This window comes from Mustela nivalis (assembly GCF_964662115.1).
Source record: "Mustela nivalis genome assembly, chromosome: X".
Taxonomy (NCBI): domain Eukaryota; kingdom Metazoa; phylum Chordata; class Mammalia; order Carnivora; family Mustelidae; genus Mustela; species Mustela nivalis.
In genome coordinates, this window is record NC_139040.1 from 84,084,460 (window position 1) to 84,104,945 (window position 20,486).

Below are 20,486 nucleotides of genomic sequence, written 5' to 3' on the forward strand. Positions count from 1 at the left end.
AACGTGGACCCCTCAATGTATGCAGTGTCCAAGGTGCAACCCGCAGCCCCACCCCATCTCCCTTTCTACCATCCCAGTCTCATTCCAAAATGTGCCAAACAAGACACCTATGTAGAAATACAACCCCGACAGCAAGCTCTCCACTCATTTCTGCCTCGCAACTGTAACTTAACAAAACATCTCTCTGACGGAAACACAAATTGCAAATAACCTTTATCTCCAGCTCCCACATAGAAGATCAATACCACTTTACACAGAACAGCTGTTCCATGTATTTTCCTTCTATGTATGAAGGGGTCACGTTCATTAACACTACAAATTGTACATTATATTCAGAAATTTCAGAGCCTTTAAAGAATATGGAATTGCTGGCATTCTAGCCACTTTCCCAGTTTGCTCTCTCCCTACCTCTAAGTCCTACTTTAGAACTGCTATTTTGAGATTTCTATTTTCCGAAGCTGCTTTGACCAAAGGCATTCTGTCAGCTCAGAGTGAGAAAGATGGCGGGGCTAGGAAGTGTGAGAAAATGCTAGTGTTAGGCCCAAAGAAAGCCTGACGAAGTCCAAAGACAGACAAGCTAAAGAGACTTCCGTGCTTTGAGATTCTTTAAGTCTGTGTGTGTGCTTTTCTTCTTCCAATGACCTCTCCTCATCACGTGTCCTTCGTTAACAAAAGGTTTCTGGATCAGAGAATTCACTCTGTGCTCTCCTTCAGACACTCCATTCAATTTACACCTTTTATTACAGTGGCTTAACATCACCATACCAGAACAAGAGTACAATATACCTTCATCTAGACATCCCTACATATTAAAAATGATATGGCCACACCGCAGAGGATCCAAACATAAGCACTTTTAAAGCCAGAGTTTGGGAGATGTGATCTGAATGCAAGTATCAAAAAGGAACTAGCTGGTTAACCCAAAAAAGAAAAAAACATATTATGACTTGAAGCCATAAAAAAGTAAGAAATTCAAACTCTTTTCAGAATTTTAGGTACCTACAGAGCCAAAACTTTTTAACACTGAAACCAGCTACTAAATCCCAATCCTTAGAAATTAAACATATACGTTTTGATAGTTTAAGTACAGACCCAGGGGATTACAGAAAACAGATAAAGCTCCTCCTGACTCTAAATCAAACCTTGGGACATTTTCAAGGCTATGTCTGATGAACCTTTCCTGTCAGTAAAGTCTTTTCAGTTTAAATTTCTATTCTGTAAGTTTATGTTCTACAGTTATCTGCTGCCAGCTTCAGGCTGACCTCACCAAGAGAAGTAGGGCAACTTTAGAAAAGGAGCTTGGTATGCTTTGTAGTACTGAACTAGAACCAGTAAGGACAGTACAGTCTTTCAGATTTCTCATTCCGGGAGCTTAAGACGAAAGTCAGGCATAAACGTTAGGTTAAGTGCCTTTTTGACCCGATTCCTGGTAAGTACGTGCGTTCAGAAATGTGTTCAACGCACAGTCGCTCAGCTTCTAGGCACAAGGCACTGGGAGGCTTCTGTCAGGCCGGGGGAGCGGCGGTCTGACTGTGCCGCACGGTACCAGAGGCGGGTCCTACGGTCCGGGGCTTTTACGTTTAGCTCAAAACCGCTTGCCCTGAACTTTCAGGCCTTTTCATTCAATGTGCACGATTTCACAGGAGTGCTTTCTCCAGGCTGCACCTAGCCCACCCGAGGCCAAGAGACTCACTGCGAAGTGCAGTGAGGTCCCCGGCGAGGACCCGTCCCGGGCGGGGACGGCACAGGAAGCCCGCAGGAGAAGCCCGAGGAGAGGCCCCTGAGGACCAAGGAGGGCAGGCCACCCACGGCCTGGCTCCGGGGAGCAGAGCCCAGGCGCTCACCTTCATAAACTCGTCCTTGTTGAAGCAGAGCGTGTCCGGCCCCTTGGGCAGGTTCATCCTACTTCTCTCCATCCCGCCGGCCAGGCCTCTCAGCACCAACACTCGAGCGAGGAGGAAAGGTAGTAGGCTGCGCTCCCCAACGCTACGGGTGAAGCCACGGCGTTTCCACCGCACAGAAGGCACCGCTTCCTCCAACATGGCAGCGCCGGGGCTGCGGCCAATGAAAGAGGACGCCGCAGGCCCGCCTCCGCCTGCCTCGGCCAAGAGAGGCGCGCGGACCGCTGCCGCTGAGCCAGCAGGTGATCCTGCCCCGTGTGGCTGAGGGCGACACTACAACCCCGGGTACATTTCTGTGGGGCAGCCCCGCTGCGGGTGATGCGGGTGATGCCGGGTGAGCGGGAGAGGGGAGGGCGGGGAGGGTCAGGGGCGCTCCCTCCCCACCTCGCCGTTTCCCTCGGAAAATCGGCCTGCAAGCCTCTTCCAGGACCTTCTCCCGTGATTGTCCCGCGGGAAGCATAGCTGTGGCGGGATGCTGGCCCTTTACTTGTGCGGCCGGTTGCCAGAGTGGGGGGCGCGTCCCTGTGTCAGGCCTCCGGTTCCCGGGCGCCGCCGCTGCAGCCGCCTGGGCGCGGAGGCCTCTGTGGGAACCCGGCTTCCGCCCTTAGCCCCGGCACCCACCCGCGAGGGAGGCTTCTCCCCCTCCGAGCTTGGCTCCAGCGATCTGTAGGGAGGAAGGTGGTCAGCTGGCAGCCTCGGGTCGTCTGGGCAGCTCCCAGCTCCACTTCCGCTCAGCTGCAGGGCGGCCACAAGTTTGGGTTCTCAGAGCTCTTAAAGAATCACCTCGCTACCGGCCAACAAAACGCAGCCGACAAGTAGATGTGCGAGCATGTTTATGTCCAGTCCACTCTAGAATGGGCAGAATCGTGTGTTTGTGGCTAGCGTTGGTTCGATCGCCACACCTGTCCCCAATTTCCGAGACCCCCTCCTCCTCCTGCCATCCACCCCACATTTATTTTGAGATTTTTCTTTCCTCCTCCCTTGCTCTTTCTCCGACTGTACTCCCCTTTAGTGGGAATGTCATGGTCAAATGATGATTCATTTCTCTTTTTTTTCTCCATGAGACTCTGACAGCTCAAACCACAGACCTCAGGCGCGCCCTTCAGGCTGCAGCTTTGCTGTAAATAGCCCAGGCCTGGGCTGCCCCTCCCAATGCTGTGATCTCACAGAGATAGCACAAGCAGTCCTTAGAAAGGGGTGGGACACAGCAAGACATCGGGTTACAGTGAATCTTGCATTCGAGTCACTCCAAAAGGGAAACTGGTCACTTTTTTTTAAAACGTGAGTACAGGGACGCCTGGGTGGCTCACTTGGTTAAGCAGCTGCCTTCGGCTCATGTCATGATACCAGCGTCCTCGGATCCAGTCCTACAGCAGGCTCCTTGCTTGGCAGGGAGCCTGCTTCTCCCTCTGCCTCTGCCTGCCATTCTGTCTGCCTGTGCTTGCTCTCCCCCCCTCTTTCTCTCTGATAAAAAAAAAAAAAAAATCTTTAAAACGGGAGTACAGAATCTGAAACAATACATTCCCTAGCAGTGGGCCTGGCAAGGCCTTGTTGAGGAAAACGTTCCCAGTCAATATCCAGAGACTATGACAGGTAGGATGAGAGCTGGAATCTTATTTGGAGAATCAGAATAGATTGCCAGGGGAGCAACTATGAAAGTGCATTCTATGCCCTGTTGTGGTCATTTGGATATAGGGAATGAAAGCCTCATTATTTGGTCTTTGTTTGTTTACTCTTATTATGAAAATTCTCAAGCATACACCAAAGTGTGTAGAGCAGAAGGATCCTGGCCCTTCCGAGTACTTATCACTCTGCTTCCCCAACTGTTTCATAGGCCCTCCTCCTTCTAATGCCCCCGAAGTGTCTGTATTTTTGTTTTGGGGGGAGGGGGGATGTCTGGAATATATTTTAAAGTAAATCCCAAACATCACATCATTCCCTGCTCCCCAAATACCTTGGTTTACACATCAAAGAAGGAGGAGGAAGAGGTGGAGGAGGGGAAGACTGAGAAGGAGGAGGGATGAAGAAGAGAGATTTCTGCACAGGCCCACTATGCCAGAATCAATAGTTCTAATAAGCTATTCCGATTGGCTCTGAGAGGCATGACTTTTAGCCCAGGGCCACAGTGCTAATAAGCCACAAGGGCAAATTCAGGCAGCACAAACAGCAAGGCCCACACTCATCACCAAGGCACCGAGAGGGGGGGCAAGGGTGCCAGACCAAGGGAACAAAGTTGTCTGGGAACCCCACCTGCCCTAGAAGTCCAGATGAGCGAGTAGTTGAACAGTTTTTTACCTTCATTGTCATTCCTTTCTGAAATTATTGCCGGCCTTTGGTAAAGACATGAACCTGAGCTTGTGCAGCCTGGGGTACTGATCTTGGGGTTGCTGAAGAGAGTAGGTGCCAACAAAGAATGAAAATCCCTGCTGCCTGTTTTCCTTCCGAGAGTCAGGAGGGAACAGTCAAGACCCCATACAGTGCACTGCCACTTGGAGCCCTGGCTGTGGCAGTGGCGTGGCCCACCAAAGCCAGGAGCAACAGGCAAGACCCCAGACCCCAAATGCTAATGGAACACCCTGGGGAAGACGAAGGAAAGGCAGAGAGTCAGCGGAAACCTTCCCAAAGGACATTTCCCTCACTTTCATCTGGGAGCTGACATTCAGCTGGTACACACCCCTTCAGCCACACAAAGTTTGGTGACTAGCCTCTGGCCAGAACCCGCTGTATGTCTCCCTACCCTGAACCCTTCCCAAGATCCCTACCATGGCCTCACGATCCAGGCACTGGGCGTGTAACACTTGACTCTGCAGGGGTCCCCAGGCCAGCTTTTGGTTAGTTAGTTGTCTGCGCTGTTAAAGATTTGACTAGTGTTACATGTTTGACTCTCGTCTTTGGTGATGGTACCTATTTCATAGGAAATAGAAGCTGGAATCCAGGAAACAGGCTGCAAGATGAAATGAAAAAGTGGATACAAAGCTTCTAATCAGAGCCAGACACAATCAGCAATCAACTATATCCCAGTCTCTCCCCTCTTCTCTGATCTGTACTTTCCTTAATGAGGAATGAGACTTTAAGTTGACTTTTTTTTATCTTCAAGTCTCTCTCTCTCTCGATTCCCTAACTTGCCTCTCTTGCCTTCATTTCATCCTAGAGCTTGTGCCCATGACTTCTTTTCTAAGTAAATATTAACCCCTTTGACTCTGAATCTCTGGAAGATTCTCAGTTCCCTATTTTCGCTGGCACTGTGACAGGTCCTCATTTCTCCTTCCCACTCCTCTTTATTTATAGTTTTCACATTTTTTTGGCAGGTTGGCTACAGAACACTCAAAAATTGCAAAGAGAAATATTGTGTTCTCGAATTTCGTCCGAGCATTTTTTTCCAATATCGTCCTTATGCTCTTCTGATCCTCTCTTGAACTGTTGGACTAAAGCAGCTGACGCTTCCACCAGCAACCAGAGTCATCCTGTCCACCACTGTGGGAACAGAGGGTTTCCATTTGGAACTGCAGACTGAGCCTAAAGTCTGGTGGCCCTTTGGTGCCAGGATAGCAGGTATGGGATGGGTGGGACATGGAGGACAAGCATCATGGTAGAGGTCTCCATTTGACCAGGAAAGCTCACAATGAGCCAACAGGTCCATCTCAACATCTTTTGTATTTTCCTTATAACCTGTTTCATTCCAGAGTGGATTTGAGATCATTTACTTTGATTCTTAAATGTTTCCCATTCCAACCGGAAACAGACTCATCCTAGGGGCTCCCAAATTCTGCCTCATCTTCCTAATCAGTTAGTACCCCAAATTGGGTATGATAGTGCCAGAACATTCTTCCATGTGTATTTTATAACAGACTAGTATTTTATTAGTTTTTTTTCAAACTAATAAGAATGATAAGGGTAACTTTTTTTTCTTTTAAAGCATAGGCAAAATCACGAAAGACATTGAAATGAACCTAAAAGATTATAGTGTCTTCTAAGGGAAAACAGGTGTTGTCTCATGTACCCTTCTGGGCTGACCAATTCTATGGGATATTCTGTGCCTTTCTTGTCTTTGAGCTATTTTGTAACTCTATAGTTTGTACATAATTGATGTGGATGCAGATGATCTTGTCTAGCTATATGTAAATGAATTTTGTCCACTGGAAGTACAGTTGACCCCCTTTCCTTTGGTAGAAAGCAGTTTTGCATCCATTTGCATTCTATTTGCATATATATTTGCATCTATCAAAGCAAATTCCTTTAAGTATTACTGATTGTATATGTGTCTGCCTTGAGATTCTTGCTTGAAGTGGTGGTAACCTCTTAGTGGTTCTCGAGCTAATGAATGAATTAAACAAAATCCCTTCAGGCGTTCATCTCATATTTGTAAAATGGTCCTTATTTAATCTTTTCGAGAAAATGATACACTAGCAAACCATGACAAGATTCCAGTAAATGAAAAGTGCAATGAAATCAAATCGGAATGAATTTTAGAATTACCTTCAATGTGGCCCAGGCTATGCCAGAGGCAGAGAATGAATGAATCTCAAAGACATGGCTTCTGGCCCCCAGGAGTTACAATAATCTGTGTCAACATTGGCATGCCTGAGAAATGCATGTGACTTTCCCATCAGGGTTTCCCCGGGGGTTCAGTTAACCTTTCTCTTCCAAGCTACCCTCTCTTGTAGTGATATCAACTGTGCCCTTGGTTTCAGCTCCCATTCCCTAGCCAACATCTCTCCCACTGATACACGACCATCTGTTTCTTTCATACCCACCAGGCCCGTGTAACTGACTACCTACTCATGCTATTTCACTGATGTCCCACCTGTGCCTCAAAACCCAGCATGTTCGGGCGCCTGGGTGGCTCAGTGGGTTAAGCCGCTGCCTTCGGCTCAGGTCATGATCTCAGGGTCCTGGGATCGAGTCCCACGTCGGGCTCTCTGCTCAGCAGGGAGTCTGCTTCCTCCTCTCTCTCTCTCTGCCTGCCTCTCTGCCTACTTGTGATCTCTCTCTGTCAAATAAATAATAAATAAAATCTTAAAAAAAAACAAAAAAAAAACCATTATAAAACCCAGCATGTTCAAAACTTGATTCATCATCGTTTCTGAAAGAACGGCTTATCCTCTTTTGTTTTGTTTATTTAGAAATGATTCTACCAATGCCAGCGGTATGCACCAGAAACCAGGAAGGAATCATACAGCTGAGCCAACCTGCTGTACTTTAAAACACTTGACCACAATTCTCCAGTGGATACTCAACCCTGGCTTCAAACTCCCTTGTCTCTCTGGTGTGTTTGCTTTCCCTCTAATGGATGACCGTTTCACACCTTCAAGACTTGCCTCAACAATCCTACCCCCACCTCTTCTGAACTATGTCACCTCACTCCCAGCTCCTGTCCTAGGGATGAGGGAGCAGAAGGCAAGCTTAGGACAAAGCAGAAACTGGCGCCCTACACCCTCTCCCCATGCCATATGTGTAACATTCCTCATGCAATCCCGGCTGCCCTAAAGGAAAAACGATGCTTAACTGATAGAGATCCCAGTCCTGCAGGACAGGAGTCTCCCTCCATCTACAAATGTCCTAGCGACTTACAAGGAATGAAGAAGCTTTCTCATCAATAGCCTGACTTCCAGAGACCCATACCTCAGTTTCCGGAAGCCCTAACATCACCCTCCCCTTTCACAGAAAGAGTTGAAGACAGAGCAGGTTTATTGAGAAGAGCAGACATCCCCAGCTGGGGTTTGTTCTTCCTTATGCCTGGGATTTGTTCCCTCCAGCCCTCTCCAGGACTTCACTCCCAGGGTCAATATCAAGTTCTCATTCCAATGGATCCTTCCAGTCAGAAGACAAATGACCTTTTTCTTAAAAACAAAAGGAAAAAACCCAAAACAAAGACTTACTTTAACCTTCTATCTTCCTATAACAACCTCCATATTTCTCTCCCCACCTCATTCCCAGCATAGCTTGTAAAATATTTGTCTACACTTGTGGGTGTAAGGTACCATGTCCCCAAGGGTAGTTGAAAAATCTCTATAAAGAATCCTTATGTGCAGATCATTTTAAGGGAGTCCATTTCCAGATCCAAACTCCATGTGTGCTCTGTAGGATAGGTGATATGCCCATTCTTGGGTCTGATATCAGGATACTCCTCTCCTTCCTGGAAGATCAAGACACTCCTCTCAGATCTTATTAGAGTGTAGGACTTGGGCTGATACCAAAGTTGAAATACCAGTTTTGTTTCAAATAATGCCCTTCTGTGGGCAGTCCTGGGGCTCTGCCTTTAGGGCTTCCTCTCCTTATTAGGGTAAAGGTTAACATCGGAAAGGGGATTTGGGCAGATGTTGGAAGTGCTCTGACATCAGAATAACAATCAGTTTTGGTTAGTGACACTCATTCCTTCATATTTAAATTAAACAACATATTTTTAGGGACATAATAGGAAAAAGCACAAGTAAGGATTATAATGGTTTCATTCCATTCCAGTGTGGTTTGGGAAATAAAATAACAGAAAATGAGACTGTTCTGCTTTAAAAAAAAAAATCAACTTGTAGCAGGCAAATGTTATTCCAATGAAGTCGATCCTTTTCTATCGCATTTTCTTTTTCAAAATTTATTTATTTATTTGGTAGACACACACACACACAGAACACAAGTAGGGAGAGCAGGGGAGGGAGAAGGAGGCTTCCTGCTGATCAGGAATGTGGGCCTTCATCCAAGGCCCCTGGGATCATGACCTGAGCCAAAGGCAGCTGCTTAGTGACTGAGCCACCCAGGTGCCCTCTATCTCATTTTTTAAATGTTTAATATTTTCAACACGTAGTTAATAAAATATACATATATTGTGATGAAAAGTTTATGATTAAAAAGTTTCAGATGCCCACTTAAAAATGTGCAAGGTGTGCGAATTCTCATAGGCGGTCCATGCACCATACACGCCTATCACTAGCAAACGTGGATGTACTCGGTGTCTCTAGGTTCCCGCTTCCTTAGTGCCCTCTTAATCACATGGTTTCTCTTCCTACCATCCTGGACCTGTATTCTCAATTTGCTTCTCTATTTCATCTCCGCCCCTTTGAAGAGCTTGATTCTGGTTCTTCTGTAGCTATGCGTTCACTCTCTCTCTCTCTCCCTCGATCAGTCTTTCGCAACCTACCACTATTGATACCTGGTGGGTGATTCTCTGCTGTGGGGCTGTCCTGTGCCCTGCAGGACAGTTAGCAGCATCTCTGGTCTCTAGCCACTAGATGCCAGCAGCACCCCCCCCCAAGTGGTGACCACCAAAAATGTCGCCAGGTATTGTTCAATTGGCCCTGGGAGCAAAACTCCTTGCCTCCCAGCCCCAGTTTAAAAACCACTGCTTTAGCCAATTCCATTCAGCATCATTGATTTAAGTTCTTTGTAGAAGCTGAAGGCTCTGAAGTTAACGTCTTTAATTCTAACCCGCCCTTGGAGCTGAAAATCACATGGCCAGCTGCCTGCAGCATATTTCTCCATGAATATGTAACAGGAGTCTTATTTTCACCATGATTTCTATCCTTCTCCCTCCTCAACCTGCTCCTGTCCCAGTCTCCCCATCTTAGTAAACAGCATCCCCACCTCCTACTGGCTAAAGCCTCAGCCCCTGGGATAAATTCCCCCTTTCCCTTTTCTCGTATCTAATCCATCAGCAAAACCAACTGATTTGACCTCCAAAACAGAAGTCAGACTTGCTCACTGCTCTTTATATCCACTGCTCCCATTTGAATCCAAACCCTGAAATTTTTTTTGCACTTCAGACACTGTTAACAGTCATCGGTCCCACGACTACACCTACACAGATATTTTACAAGATCGCTAATCACCACCAAGTTGCCAAACCCAATGATTAACCCTCAGATCCAAATGACTCAACCTGTCAGTCCTATAGACATAGAAGTCCCTCCACTTCTCTGGAAATATTCTATCTTTTTCATTGTGATGTTGGCTCTCCCTTCCTCTTTCACACTGGTCAGTGATGATGGCTCCTTTCCTGGCTGGGTTTTTTTGAGCTTCCTGACCTTTAGACATCAGTCCTGTGCTCTGGGACTCGGACCTTCTGCTTGAGTTTTCTGTTGTGTTAAAAAAAAAAATTCAGCTGTGTACATTTTAAAGAACCTATTCACTTTATTCAATGATTCACGAAATGGGCAGCATCCTGCTTGCAGACTGAAAGGAGCTCGGAGGAGCAGTACAAAATGAAAGACTTTTATAGGCAGAAGAGAGGAGGAGCAAGGAAGTCACGTCAGGCAAACAAGGCAGGTTGGTTATGGCCAGGTGACTTGGCTTCTGGGGATGACAGGGGTCCGAGGGAGTGGGGATCAGGTGGTGTCTGCTTGCTTGGGCTCAGATTCCATTTCTGGGACAGCTGAAATCATAATTAAGTCTGGTTTGGGGGACATGGGGCTTAGCATAAGCAACTCCATTTTGGGCCTCTTGTTTTGTTTTTAATAGTTACTTCATAACAAATAATAACAAGTTTAGTAACTTTAAACAGCTCAGTTTACTATCCTACCATCTCTAGCTGTCAGGAGGCCAGACACAGCTTAACCAGGGTCCTCGGCTCTGGGTCTCACTCAAAGGAGGAGAGAAGGCGCCCACCAAGCTGTGTTCTCATGTGCAGGTTACACTAGGGAAGGCTCTGCTTCCAAACTCACTCGGGTTGTTGGCAGAACTCATTTCCTTGTAGCTGTGTGATTTGGGGGGCAACCCATGCTGGGGCGGGCCAGGGAGATTCTCCAGGCTGTTAACTGGAAACCATCCTCAGCCCCCAGAGGCTGCTTGCAGTTTCCTGCCATATAACTCTCTCCACAGGTTATTCCGAACTTGGCTCTTTGCTTCTTCAAGTCCAGGACAGCCTCTCACTCCAATCAGTAAAACAGTCTGATTTAATATAATGAGATTATAATAGTGACACCTTCTTACCTTGCCAAATTCTACTGGTTAAAAGCAAGTCCTAAGTCCCATACACACTCCCATCCATACTCACAGGACAAATACCAGAGGACAGATATCATGAAGCTGCCTTATCATGTTGCCAAACACACCTCTGTCCATACTCACTGCGTAGGTAAGCCCACTTCTTCTCAGAGCTTGAACCCTATGTCCTAACGGTGCTCATATTTGTGCCTCCAGCCTGGACCTCACCTATGAATGCCAGACTCGTGTGTTCAGCTGATGGTTGGGCATCCCCATGTGGATTCAGCCACCATCTCCAGAACCAAACACCTATTGCCTATCAAACTTGCTTCTCCTGTCGTCTTTCCCATCTTAGCAAGTGGTAACGTCACTGTTCCAGGGCCTCGGGCCCCGAAAATTGTAAAATCATCCCAACTCTTGTCTTTTCCGCACACTCCACACTTAATATATTTACAAATCCTGTGTGTTTTGTCTTCAATATACACCCAGAATCTCCCCCCTTCTCCCCACCCCTGCATCTACTGCTCTGGTCTGGGCCAATACCCCCTCTCACCCAGATCAGTGGTCCTCAACCAGGAGAGTTTTGTGCACCTGCTCCCCCCACCAGGGGATTTTGACAGGGTCTGGACACACTTTTCGTTGTCACAACTTGGGAGTGGGAAAGGGCGCTCCTGCGATCTAGTGGTCAGTGCACAGGACAGCTCCCCATAGCAAAAATTAATGTGGCCCCAAATGCCAGCAGTATAGAAATCTCAGTCTACATTAATGCAAGTAGCATCCCCACTCCACAACCCCGCAAGTCCGTTCTGCACACAGCAGCCTGAGTGATTCTTTTCTTTTCTCTTTACGATTTTATTTATTTATTTGACAGAGCGAGAGAGAGATCCATGTAGGCAGAGAGGCAGGCAGTGGGAAAGGGAGAATCAGGCTGCCTGATGATCAGAGAGCCCAATGAGGGGCTCGATGCCAGGACCCTGAGACCATGACCTGAGCTGAAGGCAGAGGCTTAAACCACTGAGCCACCCAGGCGCCCTGATCTTTTCTAATCTAAATCAAGTCAAGCCTCTGAAAGACCCTCGATCCGCACCTAAGAAGCAGACACCAAGCCTCCACTGGATGCAAGTTGCAACAGGTTTATTGGTTACACAGTTGGGGAGCAGATTATATAGGGCAAGGTTGGGGTGGCGGGAAGTGAGCTTACAGAAGCAGATGCTTGGTTACAGGGATCTGATTGGTTAACTTAAATCAAGCATTGTCAGGCACTGGGTTTAAGGCAAGGACACAACGGTTTGTTCTGGTGGGCCTTGGCTCAGCACTCTGGAAAGTCCCAGGTACACTCTATTCCTCATTTGTCTTTTCTTTTGACAGACCGGGTGATCACAGACAATAGACATCCTGGTATGTGTTGCCATCCAGCTATGGGAACAATCAAGCCTTCAGCAAGGGGATAGGGGGTGCTTTGGGGACATCAGGTTACTTAAACAAGCCTTTAGCAAGGGGAGAGGGGTCTTTCGCCTCTTCAAAACCATCCAAGCTCTTCTCATCTGGCACAAAGTTAAAGGCAAATCTTTACAATGGCCTTCAAGACTTTATGTGATCTGACCCCACTACCTTCCTTACCTACCTCCTACCACTTGCCGTCCTGCTCATTTTTTGCCCAGCATTATTGGTCGCCGTGTCATTCTTTTAACACACCAGATGTGCTCCCACTTTGGGCTTACTGTTTGCTTTGTGTGGGATGCTCTTCTCCAAACAGCACAACTCCTCGTTCCTTAATTTCCTCCAGGTCTTTCCTCAAATGAGGGAGACTTCCCTGACACAGTCCCATAGAAAATACCAACCTGCTCCCCTAAACCCCAACACCCCATGTCCACTCACTCAGCTTAGTTTCCTTCCTACCCCACATCAACCCCTGATATGTATGTATATTTATTTGCTTCATTTCTCACTCAAAAACTAAAATGAAAACTCCAAGAGGACATCAAATTTATTTTGTCTCTTGTTAACTATTCTGTCTTTAGGGTTTAGAACTGTACCTGACACATAGTAGATGTTCCGTAAATATTGGAGAATGATTTGTTTCTCTTTTTGCCTTTTCTCTATCCATTCTTTACACAGCAGCCAAAAATGACATTTTAAAAATGCAAAAGGAATCCCATGAACACCCTCCACCCACCAGTGTAAAACCCTTCAAGGGCTTTTCGTTGTGCTCAAGCCGCAGCTGACATTCTACAGCCTGGGCCAGATTAAGATTTCAGAGTTCTTAATCACTGGAAAGACGATGGTGTTGTCACCACCAGAGATATTTAAATATTTTTGAAGATTAGATCGCAAAGTAAGTGTGCTAAAAGCCTAGCAATATCCGATTTCACAAACTCAGATTTCATAAAGTCTCATTAGTCTTCTCACCTTGTGTAAGTTTAATCTTTCCTCGGCCCCCTTTTCTCTTGTGTTTCAGGCACTCACCATACTTTGCCAGAATGACCATAACAGCCTTCCAACCTGTCATATCTTCTTCAGGAATATGCCCCTTTCCCTCCGCTCCTCACACCAATTCATCCTCTAAACTTATTCTAAGATGATCACTCTAAAATGTGCATCTCATTGTGCCCTTCCACTACAGGAACTTACTCAATAGCTCCTAAGGACGTGTGAATTTCCTTGGTGTGGTATTTTTACAAGACCCTTTGCTTGCAAGTGGCAGCAATCCAAAGAAAACTAGAGGAACCAATAGGGAAAATCAAGCAAACAAACAAAAAACAAAGGAATGTTCAGGTTCCTGTAGGGGTGGATACCACAGAAGTTTATAAAAATCCAAAAGAAGACAGGGCACCTGGGTGGCTCAGTGGGTTAAGCCTCTGCCTTCGGCTCAGGTCATGGTCCCAGGGTCCTGGGATCAAGCCCCACATCGGGCCTTCTGCTCTGCAGGGAGCCTGCTTCCTCCTCTCTCTCTGCCTGCCTCTCTGCCTACTTGTGATCTCTGACAGATAAATAAAGAAAAAATCTTTTTAAAAAATCAAAAGAAGAGCTGCAGAACTAAAATTTCAGAATCAAGAACTAGGGACTGGAAACCGGCAAAACACTTTTCTCTTTGTCCATGTCTCATGTTTACTCGTCTCCATATGGCTGCTTTCTTCTCTGGTCAGACTCTTCAAGTGTCCAGGAAGATGGCCATTGCCAGCTCCTGAATCCCATCCAGCAAGGCCAGTCACTTACCTAAAGAGAGAACCTTGTCTTCCTGTCATTTACATATCAATCCCAGGGAGACTCTGATTGGTCCTATTGGTGTCAGGTGGACCAATCACTATATGGGTTTATATGTGTGCCCATCCTCCCCCAGACTGCATAAAGCACAGGTGAAAATTTTTTAAATTAAAATATAATGTATTATTTGCCCCAAGGGTGCAGGTTTGTGATTCATCTGTGTTACACATTTCACAGAACTCACCATATCACATACCTTCCCCAGTGTTCATAACCCAGCCACCCTCTCCATACCCCCTCCATCCCCGCAAACCTCAGTTTGTTTTGTGAGATTAAGTCTGTTATGGTTTGTCTCTCTCCCCATCCCATCTTGTTTCATTTTTTCCCTCCCTACCTCCCATGACCCCCTACACTGCCTTTCAAATTCCTCATATCAGAGAGATCATATAATAATTGCCTTTCTCTGATTGACTTACTTCACTTAGCATAATACCCTCTAGTTCCATCCAAGTCATTGCAAATGGCAAGATTTCATTTTTGATGGCTGCATAGTATTCCAGTGTGTGTGTGTGTGTGTGTGTGTGTGTGTGTGTGTGTGTGTTTATTACATCTTCTTTACCCATTCCTCTGTTGATGAACATCTAGGTTCTTTCCATAGTTTGGCTATTGTGGACATTGCTGCTGTAAACATTCAGGTTCACATGCCCCTTTGGATCACTACATTTGTATCTTTAGGTAAATACCCAATAGTGGGATTGCTGGGTCCTAGGGTAACTCTATTTTCCTCTTTGAGGAACCTTCATACTGTGAAGCACAGGGGAAATTATCCAGAGTGAACGGCGTCGTGTACCCAGAAAGAGGAAGATGAGAAAGTACAGCGGTCAGGCACAACACATAGCCCACAGTTTCCACCATTTACATGATCTCTTCAATTCCACTTTTTCCTGCTCCTTCCGCAGGTTCTGTGCTTGAACCACAGTGAGCCCCTGTGAATTTGTGGATGGCTTTGGCTTTCTCTTACCTGCATCTGGCCACACCTGCTGCTCTCTGTGCCTAAAACCCTGGCTTGTTATACAAAGATAATATTTCCAGACATTCTTCACACATCGTACACCTCATACATCACCTCCTCCAGGAAGTCTTTGTTTGGACTTAGGGGTTTTATTGTCATTTAGGGATAGTAAGGCCAACAGACCAGGAGATCAATGCCATTGAAAAGACAATTGGTTACTCACAGATCCCAGAAGGAGGGGGCTGGTGCAGCCACCAGGGAGGGGTGGGGGAGGACAAAGAGGAGCACCAGGATTTGTCAGGATGGGACTGAGGATAAGAGCCTTTATTGTGGTTTCTGTAGGAAGGAATGGGGGAAGGAGGGATGGTAGGTTGGGACTGGCTGATTTGGACACTTTCAGCAGGAGCTGGGGTATAACGGCTCTCCCTGGTTGTCTGGTACTTGGCCCTGGGGTGATTCAGACCCTGATTAACAGTTCCACAGAGAAGGTGGTCAGGAATTCAGACTCTAGATTCATTGCTTTGCATTTAAAAACCTCACTCCCAGCTGAGGGGTAACTCTCTCTAGGAGCTGACCAACCCTGGAGGGGCAGTCTTTCCAGCTTCAGCAAGCACTCATGATGGTCAAAGTATCAAAATATGGAAAATAAAGGACGGTTACTCGTCTTCCCTGATTTTTTTTTCTCTTTAAACTTCTTTTATTTAAATTCAATTAGTTAACGTAGAGTGTATCAATAGTTTCTAATGCAGAGTTCAATTATTCTTCCCTGATATTTTTTTCACCCTCTTCCCCTAAATCAGGTTTCTGTGACTCTTCCTTCTGATCCCATAATAACCAGTGCATATTTCTGTCCTTGCAAGGTGACAGCGCCAACAATAGCATCCCAAGTGACAGCATAGCAATGTTCAACCTTCAGATTCCTTTGAGGGAAGAGGGTGAGAACTTGAAGCCATTTTAATTTCGATGTAATGGATGTGTGACCTCATTTGATGTGGGTAGCCTGTAAGACTGCACTTCTAGTCTTTACTCACGTGTCTTAAAAATATTTTTATTCATATTTTTTTATTAAAATGATGACAACAAAACTCGAGTTGTGCTATATATCCTGAATTTCCACCATCACATTCACTTATAGAGCCATTGTTCATTCATCCTCATACTGATTATTGAATACGTTTTTTTCTCTGCATTGTTGTGCCTATCTTCGACCTTCCAGATACACAATTAACCAGGAAAATTTAAACTCTTACTGCTCTTTTAAGAAATTCAGGCTTGTAAATATCCGTGCATAGAAAATCAAAACAATATGCCTGATTACACAAGGACCCCTCCCACTGCTGAATGTATGGTGCCTTATTATCTTTGTATGGTGCCTGGGTGTGGATTAGGAAAAGAAGCACCTTCCTTTGCATGGTTGCAGCTGTGTGCTGTGGAGATTGCTTGGGGAGCAAATCACAGGTTGGTTTTTAGCCCAAAGTGTCTCCTTCTGGTAACCCTTAAAACGTCAGGCGAAGATGCTGAATGTGCACTATTTTGCCCCAATGGGCGTAGCTCAATTCATGTTCCTCCCTGGAATTTCCTCCGGGACCGGATAGTGTTATACAATAGCAAGTGAGGGACTAACCCATCACTGTGTAAATTTCTGCTGCCATAATAAAATGTGCATGTTTCTGTTTAGGAGTCTGAACACGTATTTGACCTTCTTAGTGATTCAACTTTGAAGCAAAGACTTTTTTCATCTTTTCTTCAAGACTTTGGGTTAAATTAAGGGGTGCTCTGAGATTTTTTTTAAAGATTATTTATTTATTTATTTGACAGAGAGAGATCACAAGTAGACAGAGAAGCAGGCAGAGAGAGAGGGAGGGAAGCAGGCTCCCTGCTGAGCAGAGAGCCCGACACGGGCCTCGATCCCAGGACCCTGAGATCATGACCTGAGCCGAAGGCAGGGGCTTAACCCACTGAGCCACCCAGGCGCCCTAGGGGTGCTCTGAGATTTTAAGGCAAATTGTCACAAGTCAGCCTTTATCTACAGTTACTTATCTCTGTTATCATATTTTTCTCAAGACACAAAATACACGTACACACAAAATAAAACACAGATACAGTTTAGATGCCAACTCAAATTGTCAGGCAGGGCTGTTGAGTCCACATTTTTTAATCATCCCAGGTGATTGATTATATTAAGTGAATATTAGCAGTTACAAAATAAATCTACAGTAATACAATGTACTTTTATTATTTTTTTACATTAATGGTTTTTGGTTAATTATTCCTGTTTCTTAAAAAATAATTTAAAAAAATATAGCTCTTCTATAGTCCGAATGTTTGTGTCCCCTCTCAAAAGTCATATGTTGGAGGGATGCCTGGGTGGCTCAGTGGGCTAAGCCTCTGCCTTTGGCTCAGGTCATGATCCCAGGGTCCTGGGATTGAGCCCTGTATCAGGATTTTTGCTCAGCAGGGAGCCTGCTTCCCTCCCTCTCTCTGCCTGCCTCTCTCCCTACTTGTGATCTCTGTCTGTCAAATAAATAAATAAAATCTTTAAAAAAAAAAGTCATATGTTGGAACCCTAATCCAAGTGTAATGACATTTACAGATAAGGCCTTTAGGAGATTATTAGGTCATGGTGGTGGGGCCCTAACAATGGGATTAGTGCCCTTATGGGAAGAGACGGGAGAGAGCCAATGATATGATATACTACATATAATATATGAAATATTATCATAATGTTATATTATTATATAAGTAAATGAAATGGAATAAATAAATAAATAAAATTGCGATGCAATAAATAAATAAATTACAATGGAAGATTATTCAGCTTAACAAAGGAAGGAGCGTCGGTGATGTCCCTGGTGGGCCATGCTGGCTCTTGGCTGGGACCTAAGCCAGGCCCGGACTGAAAACCTGCATCGTCCCACCAACTTGGGGTTTCCTGCTATCTGCCCCCCAAAGGACAAGTGTCCAGTGTCGGAGTGTGGGGGCAGAAATAGCCTCAGTTAGTTCCTACACTAAGAGTAGCTTTGGAAACTTCTGAAAACCCAACTCATCATCCATCTGGCTATGAAGGGACGTCTATAACATTAATCCCATGACCCATGTTATACTTTGTAGAATTCCAAACATTCAACAAGCTTGTGAGTGGTCTATTTATTTGCAAGCTTAGGTTGCTGCTTCTTGCCTTTAAAAGCCAAGCACTGTAGTTGCTACCATAGATCGGTACAGTCTTTTACAGTTTTCAAAGGACTTATGAGTTCTTCCCCTATTCTTTACTTCTGAAAAGCAAAATGTGTATCAGTCAATGATGTAATTAGTTTGAACAGAAAAGAACTTTATTGAACATTATCAAGGGCCTTGAAGAATGCCCGGAGGGCCAATGCCAGGTTCTGGGGCTGTACCACTGCAGGACTGCCCAGGGGAGATAGTGCAGTGATACCCCAACAGTTGACCCTGGATGGAACCGTGGGCATGGCTGCTCAGAGAACTCCAGTCTTTTGCATCCATCCTTAGAAACAGATCCTACCTACTTGGTGCTTGCTTCTTCTTCTCCCATCAGAGCCTCATGTGGGTGCATCTGATGGGCAGACCTTGTATCATTTGCAAAGTAATTTCTGGCTTCTCTTGGGGTAGAAAGTCAACATGGGAAAACTCCTCAGAGGTAGGAAGAGTGTCCAAAGGATGCTGGCTGTTGCAAATTACAACAAACATGACAAACAATACCATTGACCATCAGAAGTGGGGTTTTGATGTCTTGAAACAGTTATTATTGGGTTTTAATGTTACTGGGAATCATTTACTGTAGGTTCACAAGATACCTGATAAGAGAGTACCTTTTAGATTTCTCTAACCAATAATATCTGCATTCTGATCCTGCAGAAAAAATTTCTCTGAAAGTGCTGACCAGTTTTGATTGCAATATGATTTCTCAGCTGATTCTTTTCATATCCTATTTGAAGCAGAGCTCAAAGCTCTGTACTCAGTGGGTGGTTGTATAATTGTTTTAATTCATTTGTTAAACATAATTATCTTTCCTCACTTTTGTCCTATTCCTTTGATATATGCTCAGCAACTAGGTACCTAATGGATGTGATTAGATCTTCCTACGGTGTGCAGCATGTGAGGGAAGGGGTGTTACATCGTTAAGGTGGGGACACATCTTCATTTTATGTTTCAGGGACTTAAGCTGTTTCTTTTGACACCTGGGGGCTAAGTTAATGAGAGAGTTCTTTGATAGCTTTATGTGAGCTAATTCTGCTTGTCACATGCTATAGGGGACCTGGAGAAGAGGGAGGGATCCAGAGAGCAGAGGATAGGTGGGGTGCCTTTGTTCAGTGACCATCCCCTCATGCCAACCACCAACCCAATCATTAACTGTGCGTTTAAACACAGACATCCTGAGACAGATCAAAGACAGGTTCTTGGCAACAGGTCAGAACATATTCTTGGGAAAAAGAGTTATGCTAGTGGATTCTTGTGAATCTGAGGTGTCTTCCTCCTAGAGACCTGGGTGTTTTGTAGACAACCTCTCATCTACCTTTTTGCAATGTCCCCACAAGTCACTTCTTCCCAAATCTGGGAAAACTGAAGAATATTAGACTCTGTGCTCTTAGAGATGAGGGAAGGTGTCAATGAATCATCCTTCTGGGTTCTAACCTAGACTGACAACAGATAAGAACCGAGTTCAATCAAATGTGATAGGTATTGAGGGCTAGATGAGTCAGCATGGCTTAGATTCAAGACCAAAATAGTCTTGAATCTTCCTGTGCCCTGAATTGAAAATTGGTGCCCAGGGAATAGTGTACCTGGCCCGATCCAGCCATGCTTACCCCAAGAATATGAAGATTTCCCCCTGCATTTTCTTTTGAAAGTTTTATGGTTTTAGCCTTTACATTTAAGTCTACAATCTATTTCCAGTTAATTTTTGGATATAGTGTGAGGCAAGAGTGATGATTTGTTTTCCCATACATACATGCAATGATAGAAATGCTTTCCAGCCTGTCCCCAAGAAGAATGAGCCTGGGTCTTGCCCACTGTTTCCTGGCAATGGTCCAGCACAGCTTTCCTTCAGAGCAGGCAAATAACTGAAAGAAAATCCTCAAATTTAATAATCTTATCTACTGGGTTTCAATGGAAGTTCATGCATTTTATCCACTCCCCCTTTTCAACCTGCTTTCTATAGAAAACATCAATTCACCTGTTGCAATTAAACCTGAAAAAAAGGGCAACAAATTAAGCCACTTACAAGAGTGTCATAAAGTACTGACCTTTTATTCTTAACACAGTGACTTGACAGAACCCCTATTTTTCTGAGTAAAAAAGAGCAGGCACCCCTTCCCCATCCTATACGATGGTGCAATTCAAAGCCTTATCTAAGCAAATCTTACAATGTAGAAGTTGTAGGGAACATAATGTTCATCAGTTTGATGAACATTGGAAACAGTGATCTTTGCAGCTTCAGT

The 20,486-nt window shown here is 45.2% G+C and overlaps 1 protein-coding gene across 9 annotated transcripts in view; it reads right to left on the reverse strand.

The window, feature by feature from the left end:
* Nucleotides 1-2,179, reverse strand: part of LOC309856282 (conserved oligomeric Golgi complex subunit 2-like) — a 44,784-nt gene extending 42,605 nt beyond the window's left edge. For all 9 annotated transcript variants that reach the window (XM_082717221.1, XM_082717217.1, XM_082717218.1 and 6 more), the window contains exon 1: nt 1,845-2,179. In XM_082717221.1, the coding sequence (XP_082573347.1) occupies nt 1,845-2,042 (198 nt within the window). In that variant the 5' untranslated portion in view covers nt 2,043-2,179. The remainder of the gene's footprint in view (nt 1-1,844) is intronic.
* Between the last annotated feature and the right edge of the window lie 18,307 nt (nt 2,180-20,486).